Here is a 27,109-nt window from a genome sequence, read left to right as displayed (position 1 = left end):
TGGGTGTCAGTACTCGCTAGTCTTAAAATGTGGTTAGCCAGGGCTGCTGCTATTGCTCCAACGAATCAACTGAATGCACTCGATTCCTCGACATTGTAAGTCGCTTTGGGTAAGCGTGTCCACTAAATGTAATGTAATGTAATGTTGTAATGTCCCCTTTCCGTGCTCCGCAGGAGCCGGCTCCATGTCCGACCGCGCACAGTATGCTCGCATCCTCATGGTTCAAATCACGCGTGAGCCATGGGAATGAGAGCTGAACTCTATCCTCTGATGGAAACAACAATAAACCTAAGTCATGCAGCTAACTGCATTAAATCCATATGGGGAGAAGTAATCCTTCAGAGATGTTTTCCCCCCCTGCGCGCAGCGGGGAAGAGTCCACAGATACGCACGGCTTTGACAGCGCACACAAACAGACGCTGCCGTTTGGCTGCTAATCCGAAAGATTGCCCCCGGAGGTTGCGTTAATCCGTTCAACCCATTTGATGACCTGCAATTTGGTTAAAACTCAAAATAAAAACTTAAACCACCTCCCCTCTTGTTCAGTTTTTCTTTATAAACATTTGGCTGTTGTCGTTTTATATTTAAGGACCATTAGTGTTGCATTAGTGAGATGGAGCTACTTTGAGTGCCTCTTCCACAAAGGAGTCAAGTCTAATTTCCGGGGTGTACGTAGTAACAACTTGAAAATGGCTCAAGAACCGAATGTCATGCACCTTTGTCAAACATTCCAGAGGTAGTAATGACGCCTTTATTGGAACAAGGAGAGCCATTCGAACGTGGAGCTCGCTGGTGTGATTACCAGCTGCGCCCCCGTACTGAACACGTTGCGATAACCTTCACAAGTCGGCGAATACCCAGCTGCGTACATAGATAATGCGTGAGCTCCGAGAGTCACCCGGAATGAGTGTTTGGCATGCAAATAAATAAAGCACGGGGTTCATTTCAAAGGCATAACTACATCCGCCTCGTCTTCAGATTTGCGCTTTGCTCATATTTAACTCACAGTGTGTTTAGTGCTGCATATGAGCGTTGGATTGAGATCACAGAGAAACCTGCGGAGCGTCAGGGATAAAAAGGAAACTCCGGCGTCGAAAGCTGGACCCCTCAATCAGCGCAGCCAGCATCTACAGGGAGAACTCTCCTCAGATGTACTTTCTATTCAGTGGCTCAAGTAGCTGTGTAATTACATTGCAACTACAGAGCGGTCGCCAAAGTGTGACTACCGTGTAATCACAGTGACCCTCAGGTTTCCTGCCAATCACAGAAACTCAATTGAAGTTTTTTCTTGAGGAAGAGCACAGAACAAGCATATATTTTGAAGTCAGTTGTGAGCACAGTTTTCTATAACCATAAGACCAGTTGCAGTATCCATCTCACTTTCTGTCAGTCTCTGACTTCTTACTAAAACTGTTAATATGTACCTCTTAACATGTACTTCTCTTGAGTTTCAAAAGAATATTATGGAAGAAAAGGCATGGGGTATTTAAACATTTTGCATAAAATTTGTTTTTAGAGCCGAGAAGGATTTGAAAAACTTTCACTAATATACTGCATTCGTAATGTAGGCTGTGCATTGTGATACATGTAGGCTCAAGGGCTCACTTGCAAAAGAGATGTCAATCTCACTGGGCCTCACTCACAAAACTGTTCTTAAATTATTCCAATGAAAAACCCATGTTGGATTAATGACATGTGTGCCGACCTTTGTTTTTGTGCATAACCCAGGTGTATGAGATGATGAATGTTGACTGCTGTTAATTTTACATGCAATCCTGTTCATGTGATTAGCATAAAGAAAGATTAGCATAAAGAAACAGCCACGAACAAATACAGATAAGGAAAAAAGAATATGAATGCCTAAACATTCTTGGAAACGTTCTTACGCACAGTTTACGATCACGTGATTGTATGCATGTTTCGTGAATGAGGCCCAGTGTGACTACCCTGGTTAAATAAAGCTTAAAGAAATGTGACGCAGCGATTCATTAAATAGTTAACAGAGAGCTCCTGCATTTGACCGGGATGAGAGAACATGGTGGGCAACATCGGGACTAAAATGCCACTCGAAGCCTATTCTTGGAAATGTATGTTCGTTACAGTGTTTTTGTGAATGTGATTCATTTACACTTGCTTGTTTACCTGGCACGTTAAACCACCTGAGAAATGTACCAGTGATGGCAAATTAAAGCCATTTAGGTGCGCCTCTCTGCCTGTACTGATTCCCATTCTACCGGCCCAGTATGGCAGTGCGTACAGGCCCGTTTTCCTTAAGAGGCTCCTCCACACATTCACGGCGTAGCTGAAATTTTGTGCAATTTGCACATAATTATAAGTTAATTATTCAGTCTCCTTCACAGGCGTTCACATTTGGCCTCCTGAAGACACTGAAACCTAATGAATTCCCTGGGCTTTAAAGATAAGTTCAAATGAAAACCACAAACTTTGCACCGATACACATTTTTTTCAGCTACTGACAGCCATGGCAGTATCCCAAGGCAGTATCAGCAACTCCATATGATTCCTGATAACAACACCTGCAACAACACACACTTTGCCAGGCCTTGTAGCACCAAGGTTGCCGGTTTATTCCCTTGAGAAAGTTGCCTGATTCTTTTTTTTTTTTTAATTAATGTGACCTGTTCCGGATAAGACTATCTGCTTAATGACTTAAAACGTAATATAATTAGTTTCCACCATCTCGCCATGTATTGTTTTCGGGCAAGGAAAACGGGCCATACGGTACAATTTGTGTTTCCCAGTTATCCACATTTGCCACCTTCTTATGTTTACAGTTGGTGAGCTGTGTTCATTTATTTCTAAAGCAGTGATGTCACATTTTTTTTATGTTACTGGAACCTCAGGCCTTAAAAGCCTCAAAGCCCAGCCCTTCTGAATGGATGAGTCATTCCCAGGGAGCCAAGGACTCTAGGATCCATGAGGGTTTGGAGGTTTTCAGGCCCTCAGGGGGAAGTTGCCATGGGCAACTCACATCCGGTAATATGGTGGTGGAAGAGAGTAAGCACTGCAAGTTGGTCAGTGCCTCTTGCCTGCAGCCTGATTAGTTGAAATCACGTGTTTGTAAAGCAGGAGACACTGAGGCTAAAAATCTGAACTGGATCGAAGAACTCTGTCCTTGATGAGTATCAAGGCAAACAAAAAGAGGTACTGTTTGGTTCACTTAAACATTTTATGCCCCTTGGGGATAAATAAAGTTTATTGAATTGAGTACCCAAAAATTCAATAACTTTGTTAATATGTCATATATCGAGAAGTTATTGGGGGTAATGATATGCTATATATATGAAGAAGTTATTGGGGGTGTTGATATATTGTATATCAAGAAGTTATTGGGGGTGTTGATATGTTATATGTATCAAGAAGTTATTGGGGGCGGCTCCAAACCGTGGAGGACCATAGTAACACTTGCAAAGGAGAAGGATATTGGTGCCTGTGCTAGCCGTTATTGGCAAGTGTACATGGATCCCCGGGGGCTTTAAGAAAACCACAAACGCTACATCTATGGGCCTGTATAAATTTATAGGCATGCCATTCAGCTTCTCAAGCCCCCGACAAAGCATGATTTGGGCTGCCTTACAAGTGAATCCCTGCGGATTCCTGTGGATGGTCATTATCCATTGCCAGAGTCCAGGCCTGGTATTCCAAAGGTTTTCTTCACTGAATGAGCAACACGGTCTATGCCGTGGGGGATTCGACAGGGGGTCCTTGAAGGTACTGCAGGAGGCCCCTGGCCAGAGTTGATATGCATTTGATTTATTTATGATTGAGTATGAAACATTTGATATAAATTTTTTAAATTAAAATATATATATATATATATATATATGTATCCCTTTGGGGCTCCTCTGGATGCCTCTGAGCCTGGGTGGAGGCCCCTGGATCAGAAAAGATTAAAAACCGCTGGTCCACGCCATTAGAACTAAGTGTGGACTGAGGAAGGTCAACTCCCCAGAAAGCTAAAATATGACTTGAATATCAATGTATTTTCAATGAATTAAGGGCCCAAGTCTTTGGACTTCTACATTGATCTATAGGGACTTGAACAGCTAAGTTTGCACAACAGAGCTTCAGTTTGGGTGCTTGTATAATGCCATCCTCTCTAAACAAGATTTACCATGGAAATTAAAAGTCACTGAATGGAAATGATTCAAATTGAACTTTCCAAAAGAATCTGGGACAACTGGAATTATTCTGTGAAAGAATCTTTATCATGCTTCAGAGATTGTCCAGATAGTTTTTGCAGGGGGGAGGTCAGGCCTAACAATCCTCCATTCTGCGGAAACTCCATAGTTTGATGTGAACCAGACCTGTGATATCACATATACTGTATGATATAGTATAGTGTAATATCAGTAGGAATTACGGGAGTTACTTCACAGTAGCAATTGTAATTGTAATTGGATGCAGAATACAAACTTTTGCTCAAATCCCTGTGGAGAAAACAGCAAGGATTCGTTTTGGAACTTCTGATTTTCTTGTTCACATAATTTATTCTGAGGGATGTTGGACTCACACAGTTGTACTTTAAATGTAACATGGTGTGGCTCTGACATAAAACAGTACATGGCATATGATATGACACATGGAATTAATGAAATACAGTGCATCACTGAGACAGTGGAATTATATAGACCGAGGGTAGATTCTAATCCTGGTGCGACACAGGCATTGTCCCCTCTAGCAATGTAGTTCATATGAATTTATTCACTACAGTATTCACATATGCAAAATATATAACATAAGTTCAGAGGTTCTCACGCTAGCTAGGGATGGATGCGAAACAATTATCTCATTAATAATACAATGAATATTATACTAAATCAATGCAAGCTTTTGCTTGATACATCGCTGTGGAATAGCAAGATGATGTAACTGGCTGATAATTAAATATTTTAAATTTTTGTAAAATTTTGAAAAGATTGTATTGTACAAAACAACAGAGCTTCTCGGCGGCAAATTTGATAAGGAACCGAACAGATTTCATATCACAAATCGGGCCTGGAAAAAGAAGCGCATACTTAACCACGAGAATGCTATTTAATTCTACTGACATATATTGCTTTTTTCCACTCAAAGAAAAGTGCTCTGGAAGAGAATTGGTTTGTTCATGTAATAGACATAAATATAATTACTGAAAATAAATAATGATGCCATTAATAATAATCTACAAAACGTTTGCAATTATTCAGCCGAGAACATGTCACTGGCTTGTAATTAGTCACAAGTATTTACAGTACGTGAAGTATTTCTCTCCATATGTTACTCTTTATGCTGTTCAAATTAATATGCATGGAAGGTATAAATACAAACGTATATCTCAGACTTTATTCTATTAATGCTACCTTAATTCAGCCGTTTAGTTTTCTGATATGTATGTTGCGATGATGTTATAATGTCGTTCGCCGAGCTTAATTGCTGTATTTACGTACACACCTCTGGGCGTCGTAGCGTCGTTTTCTGTGTGCCCAATCAACCAACTCGTTGGGCTATGTTAAGTTCCACAGTCGAGAAAGAGAATGAACGTTGGTATTACGAGTCGAAATACGCAGTGTCCGAAAACTCTCCCTCCCCGTGAACAGCTGGTGTGATTATGACGGGGCAGCGCCAGCGACATCTCAGCGCGTTAAGGTACCAATAATACCCACTAGGGAGCTGAAGAAAAACGGCTGTTGCGCAGAGAGTGACTATGAAAACTCGTGCTCAAGAGCTTGGAGCAGAGAAACATCGAGCCCTTTCAAATGGATCAATAGAAGGACTTGATAACTTGGAATCTGGATCCCTTGGAGGAGTGAGCGCACTGAAGAAAACTCCGCGAAGCTCCCGGGATGTTTCCAGACGCATAGAAAGGTAGGCTACGCACCTGCCCATATGGCAGCACACGATTTAGGCGATTGTTTCAAAACGTTTATAGTGTATCGTACGAAGATTTATTTGCGCCTGTACCGTTTGCGTCTGTCACTTCAACATCATGCAAGACGCTGTGCCGCAGCTTTTCCTGTTTCTTTTATCGTACAATGTGTAGTTGTAATGTGTGCCGTTTGTCATAGATTTTACAGTATTTTTGGGTGATATTTACAGCAGTATATAGTATACAGTATTATCTATCTATCTATTTATCTACACACACCCACACACATATATCAAGCTTGTAAATATATATATATATATATATAAGCTTGACAGACCTTGGCAGAGGAAAAATACAATTACCACTGCCAAGGTCTGTGTCGATATCTTGTCACACTGATGAAAAACAAATCAATTTGTACAGCTACTGCTCACTGCACCTGAGAGACAGAGAGATACTGGTTGACAGCCAGATAGTGCTTAGAATTAGTATGTTGGGATTTGAAATCTTTGGCATTTTATCATGCCGTCAAAATGTAGCCTACGTTCTCACCAACCTGATCCTTCAAAGAAGGACTACTGTTGCTCACTGAATTGCTGATTTGCTTGTTTCATAGACCACATATAGGCAAACAAACAGCCCAGTATTCTGTTAATAATCCCCCCCCCCCCCCATCCCCCAACCTTCTTTTGAAGTCCAATCACATTGCTACAGTGTGAAACAGATAATAAACAAACCTTATGTTGTGATTATGGAAATTGCAAATTGGCCAGCATCTTTTTCTTTTTTTTCCTCATAATATATGACTGCATCCTTATTCATGTGTAAATCAAAGGCTGGAAATTACTGTTATTAACCCTGATTTCCATGACAAAAAAAATATTAATAATCATGTGGCAGAAGTGTTGGTCTAGAGCTGAGACTCTTCTCCATGTTTCCATGTGTTCCCTAACAGGCCTGATGTTTTGTTGTGACAAGTTTATTGCACAGGCTTACACATGTCCGTAACTTCCATTTTTTTTTAGCTAATTCTATCCTTCCAGTTTTATTTTTCTTGCCATTTGGAATGCCAAGTTGTGTTCCTGTGCTTGTACAGCACATTTCTCTGTGAATTTTGGGAAAGCAGAGGCTATTTTCTGAAGTGTGTTGCGCCCTCTTCTGTAGCCCAGCCCTTACTCCTTTTTGTCATTGCGTGAGAGGTGTGCCCTTCATCTAAAGCTGGCTAAAACAGACTACCGGACCCGCCAGAGAGATAGTCTTCCTAATCTACCACAGAGACAAACTACCTGACCCACAGGAGAGTCAGACTACCTGATCCACCAGAGAGAAAGACTACCTAATCCACCACAGTCAGACTACCTGATTCATCGGAGAGAAAGACTACCAAATCCATCAGAGACAGACTACCTAATCCACCAGAGAGACAGACTGCCTGATCCATCGGACATAGACTACCTGATCCATCAGAGACACGGACTAATTAATCCAACAGAGACAGACTACCTAATCCACCAGAGAGAAAGACTACCTAATCCAACAGAGACAGACTACCTAATCCACCAGAGAGAAAGACTACCTAATCCAACAGAGACAGACTACCTAATCCACCAGAGACACAGACTACCTGATTCATCAGAGACACAGACTAATTAATCCAACAGATGCAGACGACCTGATCCATCAGAAAAGGCACACTTGGACATCAAGATGGCAGTGAGCCTATCTCCATGGGCAAACCTTGGCTTGTGGGGCTGCCGGCTACAGTTGGTATTGGCACGGTCAGAACGCATTATGAGAGAGTAGGGTGCATCTCTGCACTGAAACCCCGTTCTTTGGCAGGTCATGCTACGCAATGGCCTTATTAGTTCTTCGGTACACTCTCAGAAAAAAAAAAACGGTTTGTTGGCTTGTCTCCAGGGGAACCCTTTTTAGTTCTTTATGGAAGCCTCTTCGGTAGGTGTGAAAAGTGTGAAAGCTCGGAGGCTGAGCCGTTTTTATTCCTGACAAGGGACAAGGGACAAGGGAAACTTGATACGGCTCCTCTATGGAAACAGTGCGCAGAACTTCCGAGAGTGCATCTTCAACTATCAGCTGGAGGATGTGATCGTCAGATGGAGCAACGGTATTTAATCCACGTTTGTTGACCTCGCTGTCTGCTATGATGTCTTTGCGGTCACAGCATTCATGCCAGTTACACGGGAAGAAAACAAAGATATGTTTGATCCCAGTTGGCTAGAGGGTGCACCACTCAGTTCCCTGGGCCACGTGTTTGTTTTTTTCAGAGGGATCTATTCATTTTTCATTTCTAAATGTGTGTGGGGAACAGTTCTTGTTAAGCCACCCATGCGTAAAAATGAGAGAACAGCACGAAATCAAACCCATTTTAAACACAAAAAAAAAAAAACGAAATCGTGAAACGCGACTTTACGGTCCTGAAGCCTAAAGGCTTTGCCGAATTAGCCTTGGCTGGCCGCAGTGCTGGCGTGTTTACATGTCCTGCTCACTGAAGCTGATGTCAGCCATCGATACCCTTACACAACCAGGGCAGGCCCGTCACGCAGGGCGGGGGAATTGGTGCTGTGATCGGCCTCCTTTTTGCACAAACATGTCTGTCAGTGTGCTACTCATTATTCCCCCGCCAACCTGATTGGTTGACATTCACACTGAGATCAAACACTCCTGGCAGTTACAGTCAGGGTTCGAATTACGGGCAGAATTGGGGGGGTCTGACCCCCATAATTAAGACTTGGACCCCCCCCCCCCAAAAAAAAAGAGGTAAAAACAACAGGTTGGGTGTGTCGAAACATTTATATATCCTTCTTACCTGTAATCGTAAATATTACAATATATTTCCCATCAGTGGCGTCACTAGGTGTAATTCGAACCCTGGTTACAGCAAGCTGTGGGCAACATCACAGTGCTAATCGCTTAGCCGCTAATTTTCTATCCCTGGGGTTACTGGGTTATCAATCGCTTGGTTACCGCTCATGGGCAGGCCAGCCCCTTGTTGTCCATTTTGTTCATTTTATTTATTTTTGGACACATTTAACAAGTGGCTTGTGTCACACATTTCACATTTAACAAGTGGCTTGTGTCACACATTTAACATTTAACGTGGCTTGTGGTGGGTAATTGAAAAGAACATATGGAACACACAGTATGCACATGCGGGGAAGAAAGGCACTGTCCTTCTTGATGCTGAACACATATTAGAGGTTTGTTGAGGCAGACATTTCATTTTGGTTGCACAAAATTAAATGTTAGTTTAATTATTTTGTGTGCAATCAAGACCGCCACCTTTGGCTTAAAGAGTATTGGGGGGGGGGGGTGGAAATGCAGTGCTGCGTTAGGTAACTGCACGAGATCTGGAACAAGCGATCATCGCCGTGTCGATGCCTGGCGAAATGCAACAGGAAGTGGTTAGAATCTGGAGGAAGGTTTTACCATAGACATTACATTTATATTGTGTGGACAGATGGTGACCTGTGTTTGTCTCAATACAACCTCTATCTGATTAAAGAAAACAGCAGGCATCTCTTATGAGGTATTTAAAAGTATTTAGTTGTGTTTATTATTTTGTAAAATTGTGAAATTAACAAATAAGGGAAAATTTTAAATCACTTTTAAGCGGTATTTGCTTATTAACAGTGTTCAACAAGATCCCCGTTGTTTGTAACTAGCTGTATAAACTACGTGCTAACCCATTTAAAAACAACAATTTGCTGTTCAGCGTTACAGGGTTTTGGTTTTCTCTCAGTTTCGAGATCGATTTCGGTTAGGTGTGTCGTTCCCTGATTGGAGTCCTCTCGTTAGCGAAAATGTGTTTCACCTGTGCTGCCTCAGGTGGTATTTAAGACCTGCGAGAGGTGTGCCTCAGTTTGGGATGAAGTTCTTTGAGAGCCGCAACTTATGCTAGAGAGAGAGAGATTTGAAACAATTAGTTTCTAAATGATTTTCTGAAGTTTTTCTTTAGTTTGGTTGTGATGTTTTGTTTGTTTTGGTTTTTCATTTGGTTTGTCTCTTCTGGGGTAATTTTTGGAAACCGTTTGAAACCCCTTTTGTTTTTAATCGATCGTTTAAAGCTTTTTCTCTTCTCTTTCCTCCCTGTTCAGTCGAGTGGCCACGTCTACCTTTGATTTTAGGGAGCATGAGCCTGGCTACTGAGAGTGAAGTTAACTCTAAATTGGCAGCAAAAGCGTTTAGAGATAGAAGGTGAAAAATTATGTGAAGTTAATGGGTCCTGCTGGTGGGGGGGAAAAAACCAGCACAGAACTAGCAGTATAGATCCGGAGCATTGCTAAACTAAAGGCTCTACAGGCCCCCAGTACTGTCATCCCTGACAATCACTTTTCTGCCCTGATACTGTAAAGCTGCCTTGTGTTCACTCGCACCCTTACACTGACAAGCACCTGCGGTTGACAGCTACCCAGTCCCCCCCCCCCTCCGCCCCCCTTAGTTGTCAAGCTGCTTGCTTGACAGTGATAATGGCCACTAGATTCGATTCATAATCATTTTACAACAGCACAGAGAAAATATTTTACTGGGGAACATGCCCCAGCAATTGTATTCTGGCAACATCGCTGGTATAGAGGAAGTGTACTGGCAACTTTGTGTTTTCAACAAATTCAAATGGGCTTTACTACCCCCCTACATTTATTAAATTGTCATTTATGTCACGTTCCATTGCTGGAATGGTTTGCATCACGCCCCCACAATCATTGTTTGACTTCCTGTAATTGCATCTCTTGTAGTTCAGTGCATTTTGCATGCAAGAGAGAGGCCTGTTCATTAGTGCTACGACGCGCAAAATTCACATTCTGATGAACCGGGCGTGCTTTGCTGATGTTTGGACGCGGCAGGAAACGATGTGTTTACCTGTTCCCCGCAATCACTTGCAGAAAAATAAATTAAAATATCTTTTGTGAATGTGAAACTAGAGATGAGCTGAAATCCTTTGGGTGGCCGGTGCAGATGTGATTTCCTCATTGCACTGAGCTGACAGTCCTTCGGCTGCTTTCGAAGATTGTGAAATTCACAATCATGGAAAATTGTTTTGACACCGATCTTTGCGCTAGCTGTTATTCATCACATTCTCCATCTGCATCATTCCTGTCACCGTTCATCCTTCTCGCTACCGGAAGAATACAAGACGTTACAAACCAATTCAGGACCTGCAACTGTACAGTACCTGTGAACTCCAAGCAATGTTTTGGAGTAAATCCGTCACTCAGTGGTTTGCAGGAGTGTTTTGTCTATTATTAAACTAGTGTGTTTTGGTTTATGAGTGTCATGCAGAATGTTTTGGAAATCATGGTACCTCGCTGCACCAGAACTATGCACTACTATACCGGGCTTTGCTATGGTCTGGCAGTGTAGCGCAGTGCTATGTTAAAAGCTGTGTAAGTCTTTCTGGTTAAGAGCATGGGTTAAATGCCTGTAATATGCCAGACTTCCCAGTAATTCATCATTTGAAGTCAGTTAGGTTGCATTTTGATTTTAATATGGCAAATGACAATATTATCATTTAAGGTCTAGATTTGTAGAGATGGTAATGGGTAATGGGTTTTTAAATTTTATTTCTTTATTTATTTATTTTTAATAAACCTTTGGTATCTCCACCTGTTTTATGCATTGATAATTGGCCTCAGTGTGGTTAAAACATTGCAGTTTCACCAAGCTCCAGAGATGGCTTGCATTTCACTTTCTGCTAGGACTGATACAAATTGATGATTTTTCATGAATTGATTAATTCTAAAACTGCTCTGAGTATCTCAGCTAAGTGCCTCATTGTGACGGCTTCATTTTTTATTCCCGAATGGGTAGGACTGTGTGTTTGATTGGAAGTGTTCTCTTGGCTGTAATTTCATGCTGCAGATACTGAAATCAGCTTAACAGGAAGTGTTGTCGTTACATTTTTAGGTGCAAAGCACCTAATGGACCTGGCTTGTAACTCACTCACTCAGTCACTCACACACTCACTTGCACTTTCACACGCACACACACTCACTCCCTCATACTCTCTCACACGCTCGCTCGCTCGCTCATTTACGTTTTGCAGGCTGAAGATTCTCCACAAGAGGGAGCTGTTGGCACTCACGGTGCTTCACAGTAATGACACTGTGTGTGTGTGTGTCCACTCTGTGAGGCATATATGGACCGTAGAAGTAATTTCATTTTTCTCCACAGGTCCCTCATCACACCTAAGTATGGTCCTGACTGAGAATGGAACCTCTGGCTCCGGTTACGTCCCTCACTACCTCCTCCAGGGCGACCCTTTCGCCTCCAAACTGTCGAAAGGCGCAGACATTGTAGCCGCTGTTTACATCTGCATTATAGGTAAGCAGCGTGCAGGTTGTCAAATGAGTTAAGGGACTCAAAGATGCCCCCCTCCCCCCACAACTATGCCTGATAGAACAGGAGAGTTTACAGTGGTGGTGTACACCACGGGTGAATTCTGTGGTATTTGACAAGTAGAATGCAAAGCAATGTTTCCACGCAATAGGCTTTCATTAAAATTGCAAATGGCCTGCAGACGTAAGTCATTTTCAATGAAAAATTCATATGTTGGTCTGCTGTATTCTGAAGCGTTCACTGCAGCTACTGTGTTATTATGGAGTCTTTAGGCACAGTCAATTTACTGTTTTTTTTTCAATTTAACGTTCATTTGATGGCTTATAAGACTGGTAAAATACTGCTTGGCCTTTCTTTGACTTATGGGGTTTATAAAGTGCAAGTGTTAGCATTTTTCTTCGGAACACAGTTTAGCCAATTCATTTTGTTGATTGATTAACTCACCGAATTGTGTTCAGAACAGTAACACTATCTTTAAGTACATTTCCTGGATTCAGTCAGCATTTGCCCTTAAATTTTGACTCAGTAATGAAATTCAGGTGTTACTTATTTTCTTCACAAACCCAAGTTGGTGATCGCCAAACTCTCCAAACTGTGTTTGAAGTCAATAACGAGCCGAAGTCGAGGGCAGAAATCGACGAACAACGGAATGGAAATGGCCGACGAGAGACCTGGGGCTGTGCTGGCTTAACGAGTGACTCGCATTTGATCACAACGTGTCCACAAATGTTTTGCCAGACAGGGTTTCATCAACATCAATGAGACATTCTCTAAATAGCTAACGCTGATGTGCCTTTGAAGCTGGTCGGTGGAGGATGGACAGCTTTCTGTTTGAGCAGTGGGCGGTCGGCCATTTTCCTACATACAATACCGCACACCGTAAGAAGCGACAGGGTGCGGGTTTTTTTTTTTTTTTTTTTGTACGTGGAATTCTCTGATTATGGAAATGATTGCAAGTCATTTTCTCGCTTCTGAACGGTTTCCCATTCTGAAAATTGTGGCCCACCGTGGTTTCAAACCTTCTCATCTCCCAGGCTCGCAGTATGGGGGTTTGGATCAAGGAATGAAAACGGCTTTTGTGGCGTTTGGCTTTGTCAGTTAGCCAATATCCTAATCAACAAAGGAGCAGATGGAATCAATATAGCAAAATGTCATCTGTGTCGGCTCTGCGCCGTTCCTCGAGCAAAGCGATTAATCCCGCCTGCACACGTCTTAATTTCACGTCTCACGTGTACTCCTTTTCCCCGCCCTGTGGTGCCTACGCTGGTCATGAATATGAATGTGAAACTTCCCCCTTTCTGTCCCTAAAGTGGGGGGGGGGGGGTCCAGCCAGTTATGGGACTACCACCCGGCTCAAAGGCTTCCGGGGGACCCCCATTATTAAGTTAAGAGGGGTTTATATTTTACAACCGGGATGAACCAGGATGAAAGCGGGGATTGTTATTGAGAACCAGGGGGTGGGGATTAATGTAATTGCTGACCCCCTACAGTGCCATTGAGCATCCCCACAGGGGTCAACAGACCCCTGGTTTAAATCCAAGGCCCTAAAGCACCACTTCATACAACATGACATCCCACAGCCTCCTCAGAATTGGTTCTATTTCCTGCCTTCTTGATGCATAAATTAAATTTTCATCTTGCAAATACATTTCATGTGATTCTGATTTTGTGGAACACACTTGTTGCAGTATATATCCAAAAATGTAGGCCTGATATTACTTGATATACAAGTAATTCAAATTGTTATTGTAAATGAGAAGCTCATTCGCGATTTATCTCCCTGGGTAAGTACATGATCTGTATATTATAATACAATACATATTACTATATTTCATAGTTCAGTCCCCTGTATTGCTATATCCATTTCATATGGGATCTCCTTTAGAAATGACATTGTTCACATGGTTTTTGTATGCACCATGCATTTCAAATCAGTAAAGCAATGTGGTTTAATAATCTTCTTTTCCATATCTTCAAGTAATATAAAAACAGACCTACACTGTCTGCATAAAACATGCATCTTCCAATTGTGCTATGGGTCACACACGTCAAAGGCAGTTTTTCTTCTGAAAAATCTGAATTATAGTCACAATGTTGACCTGTGGTCGGTGCAGGTTTATTCAAATCTAATTTTTTCTTCTGCTAATGCTTTTCAAAATCTCTTATATTGTGTGTTCTCATTATATTGTATGTTTTTGCTGTCATGCTTTTGGATTGCTTTTAATTTACATAAAGCTGTCAATTTGGAATCTCTTCCTATATTTTCACGCTGCTCTGGTGTTGCATAAAGTGTGCTCTTTTTGCTTTGCACGACAAATACTGTGCTCGCCCTTAGACCAGCCATTCTTCTGAAGCCAGCAGGTCAGCAGGGACTTCTGTAAATACGTGAAATATCCTTCACCACTGACAAAAACTGGGCCAATAAAAAAAAAGTGCTCCAAAACTGAAATTATCCGTAAAATCCAGAAAGTAAACAATGGCGTTCGACTCCGGAAGACTTAAAATTGCAATACAACCAAAAATAAGCTCCCACTCTGAAGCCCCAAAAGCCCTGAAGTGCAATATGGGGAAACTATTTTGAGTGCAATCCGTACAGGTTTATTATTATCAAAGAAAATATGTGGAAAAAAAACAGGATAAGTGTATGTAATAAGAGTATGTAATAACCTTAAATGCATGCTTTTTTAACAAAATTGGCAAGGAGGGAGGAAGCACTGTTGTAGATAGACCAGTGCTTTAAAAAAAAAAAATACTGTAAAACGTCCAATAATGGCATTGATCATTTTTAGTCAAGAGTCAACAAATTGTATACGAGTTGTGTCGTCTGTGGATGTGGGTTATTCAGCTGAATTGTCAAATGGCTCTTAAAGACATGGCTCTTTGCGCAATTTTCTTTTCGGTATCCTTGTGTTAGGCGTCTTTGCGATGGTGTCTAGAATCGAAGTATAATGCTGCAAATTGTCGGCAGCAAAAAGTCGATGGACGTCAAGCACAAACGTCCACAAACCCTTCCAGAACGGTGTGGAGAAACAAGGACTGTACTGTGACAGAAGTACTTTTGAGCTATAGTTGATGATATTGTATATATATGTTGTTCCATGCCTTTGAAACACAAGTGCGCAAGTCCTTGTGCATCAGTCTGTGCAGCCATTATGCATTTACAAGACCATATCAACGGGAGAAGGGGAAGGGCATTCAAAGCGAATGAGTAGATGGCTTTTAACGTACGGTAAAGATGACATGTCTTTAAGAGCTACTTTTGCACATAGGTGTGAGTGTGAAGAGGATGTATGAAGAATTGTTTTAAAACATTTTTAAAAAACTTTGGAATTAATATGTAATAGTCCACCTCCGCAGAATCAATTATTAGATTATGGTATAATTTGATTTGTTTCTTTTCCATTTGCCTATCTGTTCTTTGCTCATTAATTGTATTGTACCTGCAAATCATCAGAAAGAAATAAACATTAAAAAATTTGTCACAGATGCTAAATTAAAACTCCAGATATGGGTAAAGCAGCAGATGACAGAACAGAATTGAATCCATTTATATTTAACACAGTTTAGCATACATTTGTTTAATGTAGATGATTGGCACCTCTATTTGCCTGCCTTGCGATAAGTATTCAGCAAGCATGGACAATTAATACTTCCTATGAAATTTCAAGTTGGAAAGCCAGCTGCACTTCAGAATGAAATGCCTTTGGCGTAAAGAGGTCGCTCCTTTCAATTCCTTTATAATGCAACAGAAAGATTGCAATCAGTTTGCAAAAATGCACACCACTTAGAATGCAACGTTACGGGTAAGACGCTTCGCCTCTGATAATTAAATAAAACAAAAAATAAAAAATCCCTTTTGGTAAAATAGACTGGTTTTGAATTTAAAGTGGTTCTTTGGACAAATTGTGATGAATTTTTTGAATAATTTTAAAGTCTTAAAGAAGATTGCAGTTCCACTCAAACAAGTCATGAATAACATTCACATCGCCGGAGTATATACAAAAGATGTGCTGCGAGAGAACCTTAAATTGTAGGCACTCCGCTTCAGGTGAAATTACCATTTTAATGTTTCTTGTTTGCTGAAAAGATTGAATCCAGAGAGGATTGAATCCACTGAAACTTATTTTCTCTCCATTCCAAAGGAATTTGTTTCTGATCAGTTGATGATAAATACACAGGCCACATTTGCTCTGCTGATGGTATACATGTGCACCAATGCACCTTCGACTCGGGTGTGAAAAGGCGCTCATGTTTCCTGCAAAAAGTCCCCTGGACTCGTAGAAACCGAGTGGGCCAAAAATAGTAATTTTTTTTTTGTCCCTCTATAATATGTGAATGTAGGCTAGTACATGCCGAACGTACTGTGCCACGAGAAGATTGGTACAACACATAGTCCGCTAACGTGCGTATCACGGCTGGTGTGGGGGGCAGGGGTCTGGAGCTAATTGAACATTTGTGCGCTCAGAAAAAGCGGAACCTGGTGACCTGGCTGGTTCAGAGTGACTGCACGACGAACCCTTCCTACGGCTTTTAAATAATCTCAGATATGTGGATGGGTCAATACCTCCCAACTTAAACACCCAAGGTGCGTGTGCATGAGATGTCAACCAAAGATTCACTCGTTGACTGGATTCAGGGATTTAAAAAAATTTTTTAAATTGTATTTATTTATTTATTTTGCTTATTGCTGTTGTGTGTGCATGGGCATGTGGTTAAATATGAAAGCACTGTAAAAACTCTGACGGCATTCAGTCTGCCTCTCTGTGCTGAAACGGTGCTTTGCTGTACGTCCCTCAGCGCTTTACTTGCCTTGTGTCTCGCAGGGGTCATGTCAGCCACTGGGAATGGATATGTCCTCTACATGTCCGTCAGACGGAAGACAAAGTTGAAGCCCCCTGAACTCATGACTGTGAATTTAGCGCTCTTTGACTTTGGCATCACAGGTAAGGCCCTTCTGTAATCTCTCGTTAACCCTTATCTGCTTCTTCACAGTATCATAAAGCGTTTTTTGTCAGTGGGATAAAAGTGTAGGCTTGTCCGTTTGCCCCGAAACTTAAAGTTTCCTGTCTGAAATGGGAACGCAGTTGTGTTTGCAGTGAGTCGTTGTTTACACAGTGAATGCAGATGTCTTTGCTGTGAACTGTCAGTATTTACATACTGTATGTAGGTATCTTTGCAGTTGGTCATTATTACTGCACTGACTGCATTTTGCTTCTCTTTCTTTAAATCTGACTCGGTATTCCTAAAGCATCTGAAGTAGGAGTGCTGATCTAGGATTAGCCTTTCCTTTCAGCCCATAATGGATAAGGTTAGGTTATGGACAGAGGAAACCCAATTCTAGGTCAGCCTTCCTACGCTGACATGCTTCACAAGACTCTGCTCTGAGTCGCTTTGCAAAACACGGGCCCTTGGTGTAATCTTATCGGCCCGGCTGAGCTCAAAATCTCCAGCCTGCGCTCTACTGCCATCTAGTGGATGGTTGAGTTCCACACATGCAGAGCTATGGGGATTAGGTGGACCTTAACTTCAGAGGGTGTTGGTAATTTCAGATTGCTCATTCACTTAAACAAGTGTCTTTTTACTTTACACGTTATACTTTTCTCTCTTTCTCTCTTCATGGTTGTATATTGTTTGGAGTTTGCACGTTCTCCTCGTGTTCGCATGGGTTTCCTCCGGGTACTCTGGTTTCCTCCCCTACCGAAAAACATGCATGTCAGGTTAGGCATACTCCTGCCGTTACCCTTGACCAAGGCACTGGCCTCAGAAATGGAGTTGGTCCCCAGGTGCTGCCCACTGCTCCTAACTAAAATGGGTCAAATGCAGAGGGCAAATTACCCCATGGGGTTCAATAAAGTATATCTTCTCTTATATGAGGTCTGGAAACCCAACAAGTCTGAAGTGAAATTCAGTCACCTTGAAATACTGGATCAGAGAGAGGGTGCTAGTTTAAGGTTGAAAACCTCCATGGTTTCAGAAGGTCAGAGTCTCATTTACAATTTTTTTTGTTTTGCTTCATGAATGACCTTTTGTGACCTTACCAGCTCATTATCAGTTCTCTGGCATTAAGGTCATTTTTTTCCCCATGCTGAGGTCTAACAGTGTGGAAACACATTTTCTTGTAATTGCAGAAACAGAATATTCTTTCAGGATCTAATCATCAGGAGATGCAGCAATTAAGCGGAAGTCCTACTGGGCCATTGCTGTTTGTGCAGTTTTTATTTATTTATTTATTTATTTATTTTTATAATGCTAACACATAAAATTTATCATCAGCGTGTTTTAGACTGTTCCAAATTTGTCCCTGGGCATGAATCAGCCCCTTTTTTGCAGTATGGTGGAAACGTTATCTTTCATCAATGCTTTGGTAAAATGGCCACGAGTCAAGAATCCTCTGAGGCTCTGAAATTTCTTCTGATGGTATCACACAAACGTTTTCAAGTGCGCTTTAAAAAAAAAAAAAAATCATTTTCAAGTTATTTTACTTGTTCTCTCGTTTGGAGTACTGCAAATCGGGTACATGTAAACTGGCAATGCCAGTCAATCAGCCATCCAGTTTTTTGGACGTACCATTGAGTAGACCACCCTTTCACATACTGAATTAGGGGAATCCCTTTTAGCTGTGAATAAGTAAGTTCCCCCCTTCCTTATTTCCTCTATTATTGCATATTTGTCACACTGAATGATTTCAGACTTTTAGACAAAATGAGAAATTAGATAAAGGGAACCTGAGCAAGTGCAAAACAAATTTTTAATTACTTTTTCCACATGGGTAAATTAGTTTGTCACACATGCGTGATATCGGAGTTTGATAGCTTTTTTCATTAAATAAATGAAATAATAATAATAATAATAATAATAATAATAATAAAATCTGTTCTGTGTTTCCTAGGTTTCCCGTTGTCCAATATTGCATTTTTGTCTAAAGCTCTGAAACCGTTCAGTGTGACAAATATGCAATAATAGAGGAAACGGGGAAGGGGAAAATACTTTATCACGACACTGTAATGTCTTCAATGCCATGAGACAAAATTCTCATATTGAAATGCTGTGGGTGCTCGGGGAGTTCTCACGAATGTTCTCCTGAACTCAAAAGCATCAGGACGATAATACTTTTACCGCACATGCAACATTTAAGCACAATTTGAAAAGCTTCCCTTCACAAATATATCAGAGTTATTTCTATGTCCCGTAAGCTTCAACACGGGTTGTATTTAGAAATGACTGTTGGTTCAGTGAGATGTGTATGTAGCCCAGCCCAGGCGTTCCCAAACTGCTGGTCGCGAGTTGATGAGCGGATGGCCACGATGGCGATGCGGCCTTTGTGTCACACGTCGTTTCCTCCTTTCTCCGTCCAGTCACAGGGAAGCCCTTCTTCGTGGTGTCCAGCTTCTCCCACCGGTGGATCTTTGGCTGGGAGGGCTGCCGCTACTACGGCTGGGCGGGGTTCTTCTTCGGCTGCGGCAGCCTCATCACCATGACTCTGGTGAGCCTCGACCGCTACCTGAAGATCTGCCATCATAGATACGGTGAGCTCCCGCTGTTCCCGTGCCAAGCCTTAGCGTGTGTAATAAGGTCAAATGAATTTGGCATTAGCTAATGTTGGTTGTTAACATGAATTAATGATGTGAAAATGCATTAATTTAAGCATGAAATTAAATTTTCATGAGTTGGTAGTTAACAAATGCATTCACTAATGGTTTGGTTACGTGATTATTCATTTGAAAAACATAGGATAGACGTTTAATTAGTTAACAAAATACATTAATTGTTTTTTCATTCCGATGCATTTTTTACTCCAATATGATTTGGCATTAAATAATGTAGTTAATATGAATTAATAATTAACAAAGCTGTTTGTACTATTAGTTAGTAGTCAGTAGTTTGTAGTCAAGAACTGCATTAGTTAATGCCAATTCATGTGGCCTTATTGTAAAGTGTTCCCACTTAGATTGTACTTTCAGACATCAGACGATGCTCTATGGTGACATCTGAAACAACCCCAAAGTGGGAATTGAATATAAGCACCGGAGAACTAGCAATTGTGACAATTCACAATGTGAAAGCTTCTTTGTGACCATTCTTTGTAAAAAGCACTATACAAAAAAATTGAATTGAATTGAAATTGAATTCATTAAGCAAAATAATGTGGCTGAATCATGTCTGATTACAATGAATAGGTTGTGAGATGTACAATATGTTGATGTAAATGAAAATGAGTGCCAAATGCATAGTCCTGTGGAGAATTTCAAATCTGTGTTTACTCATGATCCAAGTTATCTTTCTGAGTGGCTCCCCTGACGTAATGGCAGTACCTTTATTTGGCCACTAGATGCTAAGTGATTACTGATAGGATTTCTGTCGGCAAGCGCTGTCCTTGAAAAGTTTACTTCAGTTTGAAATCATGAAATGCTGAAAACTGGCACATAAATTTCCCGCTTCTTGGAATGTTTATTGCAGGAACTTGGCTGAAGAGGCATCACGCTTTCCTCGCCATGGTGTTCACCTGGCTGTACGCCTCGTTTTGGGCGACCATGCCGCTGGTGGGGTGGGGCAACTACGCCCCGGAGCCTTTCGGCACTTCCTGCACTCTGGACTGGTGGCTGGCTCAGGCGTCCGCGTCCGGGCAGTCCTTCGTCATGTGCATACTCTTCTTCTGCCTCATCTTCCCCACCGTCATCATCGTCTTCTCTTACGCCAAGATCATCTGCAAGGTCAAGGCGTCCGCCAAGGAGGTCTCCCACTATGACACCAGGAACAAAAGCAGCCATATTCTGGAAATGAAATTAACGAAGGTGTGTATAACATAACATATAAACATTTTTTTTTAAATGTATACGTGTATACATATATATATATATATATATATATATATATGTATTTGCATGTGTGCCTGTGTGCATGTGTATGTGTGAGCCAACAGGCTTTAAGCTTGAAATAAAGCAGTCAAGCCTTGCCCTTAAACTGAACATTGCCCTCAGACCGTTTCTGTTTACTACCTGATTAACAAGCATGCTAATTAGCTGGCTAATTACTCACTGACAGGTAATTCCCTTCCTCTAAATTATACTTCGTGTGGCAGCAGTTTTTTTCCCCCTTCAAGCCGAGAGAAGAACTGCAGAAGAGTCAGTTTAATTTTCAAATCAATTTAGTCATTATTCAGTTTTTTTTAATAGAATAAATAAAATATTCAGAAATTCACTGGCAGGTAAATCCATAACTGCACATCACCATGCTTTGAGTGCGCTGCAAAACAAGCCAAACAGATCCTTTTTTAAATTTTTTTTTTAAAGGTGTTTTAAAGAACATTTAGGCAGTTTAATTTCTCTTTGCCTGATCAATATGTCCTGGTGGGTATGAAAGATAAATCAAAAAAATAAATTAATAAATTCCAAGAATTACTGGCAATAGTCTGTTGAAGATTGTTCAGATTATTATATGCTTGTTTTTAATCATTTTAAGTTCAGTCTATGGTTATTATAATTTCTAAAAAATAAAGTTTGGAATGACATTGTTCAGTATTTTGCACAGTAATACAATGTGATACGAAGGGTCAGAGATGTCATTATATGAATTACTGCGTATGGGGTCAGCAAGGGTGTAATTCTCACTTTGTCCTACAGGTGGCAATGTTGATATGCGCTGGTTTTTTAATAGCCTGGATCCCATATGCTGTGGTGTCGGTGTGGTCTGCATTTGGGGCACACGACTCGATCCCTATTCCAGTGTCTGTAATACCTACCCTGCTAGCCAAGTCGTCAGCCATGTACAACCCCATCATCTACCAGGTCATCGACTGCAAAAACGCCTGTATCAAAGGCTCCTGTTTCAAAGCTTTGAAGAAACGGAAGCACTGCAACAGTTCAAGGTACCGCATTCGGCCTCAAGCTCAGTATCTGTGGAGCTATTTCCCAAAGTGATAAACTCTCTCAAGGGCTAAATTAAAAGCTAAGGCTAATTATGTTTGAATCACATCCATGCCATTGTGTGTAACTAGCGATACACAAGCCGCAGGTAGCCTAAATCTATCCATTTTGTTCGTATACTGGTTCAAGCATTTACAGTATTCCTTATTTACTTATTATTTTAAAGTTATATTCTTACAGATGCGTATATACGACTGCTTTGAACACTGATGTCAGAAACAAGAACTGTTCAATTATAATGCATGTTTACGATAGCGGTTTTAAGGCAAAAAAAGGTTTGGAATACTGCATTTACATATGACTGGTTCTGAATTGAAAATTCTGTTCACGCAGACATTTCAAAACAATTTCTCTCTGTACTAACTGGACAACATTCCAGCTAATTTAAACCACATTTTGTCCATTGTTCTTACAATATACTTTGACAAGGGCAAAAGATCAAGATCCTGTGGAAAGTCTTAATTGCTGTTCCAAGGTGATATTAATAGATCTAGACCAGGAGGAATCTCATTACAGTAGTTACTGTGAATGACAAAAAATATGAAAATATAATAACATTTTAGTAGTAGTAATGCTCCCTTGATATCTGAACAATGCGCAAATGAGGGTTTATGTATTTGAGTATATTTTAGGCATTTACCAGATGCTCTTATCAATAGGTATTTAAATTATTTAACAGGGAATCCACTTTATATAGCTGGACATTTATAAGCCTAGTTTACTAGCCTCAACCCTACACTGCCCATGTATAACTTTATAATCTACAGAGAGCTCAGCAGGCATTGAAACTAATGTGAAACATCACAATAACTGGAAAAACATACTGAAACGTATTATTCAACATTACCATACCAACTTTACATATAGATTGAATTCTGCCCCGCATGTAAATGTATTTGAATCTTAATAATGTTACTATGGTAAGTGTTATTGTTGATGTGTTCATAATTTTGTGTAAAACAATGGTCAGCAATGTTTGGATAAAAAAAAGTATGTGTTAATGTATTTATTCTTTTTTTTTTTACATGGCTTCTTTAGCAGCACATATACATTTTGGTGTATGTTTTTTTTCCCCCCTGCATGCGCAGTCTCTGTTTTAATTTGAAGGCAAACACTAAAAAGCACATTTACGCTGTTCTCATTTACATAGCTGAAAAGCGAATTCACACGCCGTTTGTGTTCTGTCCTTACTTTCCATAGCTCCACGCCGGGACGAGCGGTGTACTTTTGGCATTTGTCATTGTGCTGCATCGTATATTAATGGCGGCGTATTTGTTCGTTCTCTGCAGGTTTCACTCCATTTCGGGTTCGATTAAAGACTTGCCTCCGGACGGGGGTCGTGTTGAAATGCAGAAAGGAGCCGGGTTGTGCTCATCCTAACTGAGACTTGGGGGCCTGTTTCCGAAAACACCTGACTCCACCCCTTTCGCTGCTTGTCCAATCACAATTCAGGGTTAAGCTACACACCTATCCTGTTACCTTTTGCTGTAAAGTGTTTATTTTAGAAAATGGTTTTATATATTCTCATTGTGTACATAAAATATAATGGTATTTCTTGTTAATGGATTTGCACCTGTAACTAATACCAGTGGTTTAACAAGAACAGTATCTTATTTTGTATAGATGGTCTTATCTAACTTTCACGATTTGTATATTTTTGTATGTACATATATCTATATCTGCAAACGGTTAGCATACAGTGTATCTGCAAATGTGCATTTTCAGTGCAGGCTGTAGCCTACACTGCACACACTAAGTGACTGGTACTGTGACTTAGGCAGGCTAATGAACCTGTATAGCAGGTTCAGAAACATAAACTTGTATAGTAGGGGAGTCACTTTTCCACCACGGTCCAAGTACTCAGCAAAGAAGTTCAATCCTTCACCTGACTTTTGCACCTGGGCAAGATCATACATCTCCTGAAAATAATGAGGCACTGATGCTTTAAGATTATAAGATGGCTTCGTTGAATGTGCTGGTATAATTTACATGGGGATCGATGACCAAGGGGCTTTTAATATCTGGGGTCTCCTTGTAAGCCCAGATTTGATAGAATTAATGGCCCTTCTTTACCAGACAATAAAGTCCAAGTCTCCACAGAACCCCAGAAAGAAAGAAAGAAAGAAAGAAAAAAAAAATTATGAAAGCATTAAAACATTTTTACCTTTTTTAAAAGGAGAGATTGAGAGGGTTCTTAAATCTGTTTACCTTATTGTCTAGTGTTAGCTATCACACATTCGGTAAGTAATGTGAAAATAAAACAGAAAAAAAACACTTCTCTATTTGTAGCACATCTATTTCATTCTTTCATTAAGTACACAGCTTAGTGCACATAGCTACAGTCTGCTATATCTAAAGCTGCTTTTATTCAGAGAATTTGTGTTCAATTGTTTGACTAAGCTACAATGAACTTCTGCTTTGGATTTAAAGTATCAGGCTGCATATCTTCCCATTGCCTGCATATGGGGCTGTTTAACAAGTCAGTTAGCAACTAAGCAGCTTATTGGGAAAGGGTTTTACTCCTCCAAATAGTGGTTAGCTGGCTTCATTGGGAAGGCCTTGAAGGCAAATGTGTGACAGTCAAAATGAGTCAATATCTGTGCCTATTGGGCCCCCAAGATGGAGTAGCATCCCAGCTGTAATAATGCATTTAGCCTACAGGTGACTTCTTGCAGTATTAAGGAACGTGTTCCCTTGTACAGTCAGCTGAGGTCAGCTTTCATATCATTATGGGAGGAATCTGTCATATGAGTCATGCTGAAGCAAGCCATACACTTTGGTTATGAGTGATTAGACAATATACACGAATGTCATTGCATTGTATATTTCAAATTGTATGGGTTCATCTCCTGTGAAGGCTTTACACTTGGGTCACAGTCACCTGCTCAGCCAAAAATATCCTACCAAATATTTACCTGCAGGTTTTGAATCTACAAATGTTGAACAAAATAGAGCATGTGTTGTCAGATTACCTGAGGTAATACTGGATCAAATAAAAATCCTTCCTACCTCGAAGTTTTAGCATGAAGATGAGATGGCTCTTGGAACAAATTGTTTTCACTGGCACATAATTTATCGAGTGATTCCAAGCTAACAACAGATGTGAATTTCATTAAGAATTTAGTCTGAATCTCAGAAAGAGGCAGTGACGATATATAATTGCAATAATATGGCCATTAAGTATGATGACCCCCCCCCCCCCCCGCCCCAACAGATATATTTACAGGATAAGTTTGCATATATGCTGATATACAGCTGTTTGTAATGTATATGCGAGTAACAATTTTTAACATTGGTGTAAATACCAACATAGTTTAGATGTTATACAAGTAAGCCTAAATAATTAAATGGACAGATATCACAGATCTTGAACTGATCTAGCAATCAATCATATTTTGACAAGTATTGCTTTGGAGATCATAATAAGAGAGGCCCTAAACCAGGGCCCAACCCTGTTCCTGGAGATCTACCATCCTGTAGGTTTTCCTTTCAGCCGTAATTTGGTACACCTGATTCTAAGTAATTAGCAGCTCTAGCTGTTGATTGAGCTGCGCTTTGTTAGGGTTGGAGTGAAAACCCTACAAGACAGTAGATCTCCAGGAACAGGCTTGGGCAGCCCTGCCCTACACCATTAGTGCCACAGCTGTTTTTTTTTTCACTGCTTATTTTTACCTGTAATTAACATAAATGATGTGGACATTAGGCAAAGAACAATCATGGGCATGTCGTAAACAATGAGAGAGGCCTTCTCCTTTCACGTCACGTCAAGAAGATACACGTTTTTGCCACCATTATTGGTGTGTGTGTGCGTGTTTGTGTGTGTGTGTGTGTGTGTGTGTGTGTCCTATATCCTCTATGTACAGAACATGTGTGGCTGTGTGAGAGCACTTTATTGTTGCATGAAGATAAGAAAATAAAGGAGCGGTGCCCTGCTAGGGCCAAGGTTTCTGCCTCAATGGTCAAGCATTGGAGATGCTTTTGCTGGTACTATTTTGACCTGTATTGTGTCTGTTTAAACCTTTTCAAGTTCCACTGTGTGTCATCTGTTTTTTGTCAATATGCACTTTCTCAGATTAAAATCGCAGCAACCTAATCTTAGAGGATGTCAGAGATATTTACGGTTTAAATGTAGCATCCTTGTTGGGTTCTGTATGTACACAATATCCCTTTTTCGCAGTGTTGACTTTGTATTTTGAGAATGTTGCATTTCATAATTTTGTCTTCTCTGTGATAGTCCTCACTTTCTGTTGAAGAATTTCTAGAGGTATATGAAATGTGCTTATGATGACTGTTTGCCATGTAGTGTACACGTGTCATTCCACTCGACATTAGAAAATAGTGTCCATGTCGAAATCACTAAAACTGTTACCAGTCATATCCTGCTTTCACAGGTGCAGCACAGGCATCCACATCCATGTCACAGCAGATGACCTTCAACTGACCCAACTAAGCTGTCAAAATAAACACAAAATAAACCCTGAAACTTGCCTTTATGTGATGTATAAGCACGTATTGAAAGGTATTGAAATATAATGTAGTTGATAGGTGGCAGATTGTGTACGTTGTTGTCTTTGAATCATGTAAAGATCAATAAAGATCTGAAGATATGCACTAGTACAGATGATCTCAGCTTACAGAAGAAGCTAGGAGTTTTTTTTCCTGATTCCTGCCTTGTTTTTGCATTAACCAGTAGGCCTATTTCCGCAAATTGAGATCCCAGCACAATTCAGTCTTTTGAGCGCTAGGCCCATTATGGTGCCACAGCAAAGGCCAGACGCTGCACTTAAGGTCAAGATGAAAAAGGTAGCTTCGCTATGGTGTGCCGTCAGTCATTGCTGTGATTGGATGGACAATAACACCAGTCTATGTAGGTCATGTAGTGGTTCATCGGTTCAGTGGTTGAAACTTTGAATTAAGGCCAGACGATATCAGTACAGGAAAAACAAAGATGAGCAAACCCACGAAT

At 40.7% G+C, this 27,109-nt stretch overlaps 1 protein-coding gene across 1 annotated transcript; it reads left to right on the top strand.

Moving 5' to 3' along the window:
- Nucleotides 1-5,540: 5,540 nt before the first annotated feature.
- opn5 (opsin 5) lies at nt 5,541-26,626 on the top strand. The gene is made up of 7 exons (XM_064340267.1): nt 5,541-5,868; nt 12,056-12,205; nt 17,044-17,163; nt 19,576-19,746; nt 20,678-21,012; nt 21,841-22,085; nt 23,433-26,626. The coding sequence occupies exons 2-7, from the start codon at nt 12,076-12,078 to the stop codon at nt 23,521-23,523; spliced, it is 1,092 nt and encodes a 363-aa protein (XP_064196337.1). The 5' UTR covers nt 5,541-5,868; nt 12,056-12,075; the 3' UTR covers nt 23,524-26,626.
- The last annotated feature ends 483 nt before the right edge of the window (nt 26,627-27,109 follow it).

Source organism: Anguilla rostrata, chromosome 6 (genome assembly GCF_018555375.3).
Source record: "Anguilla rostrata isolate EN2019 chromosome 6, ASM1855537v3, whole genome shotgun sequence".
NCBI classification, from domain to species: domain Eukaryota; kingdom Metazoa; phylum Chordata; class Actinopteri; order Anguilliformes; family Anguillidae; genus Anguilla; species Anguilla rostrata.
This window is presented reverse-complemented; position numbering and strand designations above follow the sequence as displayed.

Bases quoted from the DNA above. Each gene is read 5' to 3' on its own strand.
- opn5 (XM_064340267.1), top strand. From the start codon at position 12,076: ATGGTCCTGACTGAGAATGGAACCTCTGGCTCCGGTTACGTCCCTCAC. The intron at 12,206-17,043 runs GTAAGCAGCGTG...TGTGTCTCGCAG, and splicing joins TGTTTACATCTGCATTATAG to GGGTCATGTCAGCCACTGGG. The intron at 22,086-23,432 runs GTACCGCATTCG...CGTTCTCTGCAG, and splicing joins AAGCACTGCAACAGTTCAAG to GTTTCACTCCATTTCGGGTT.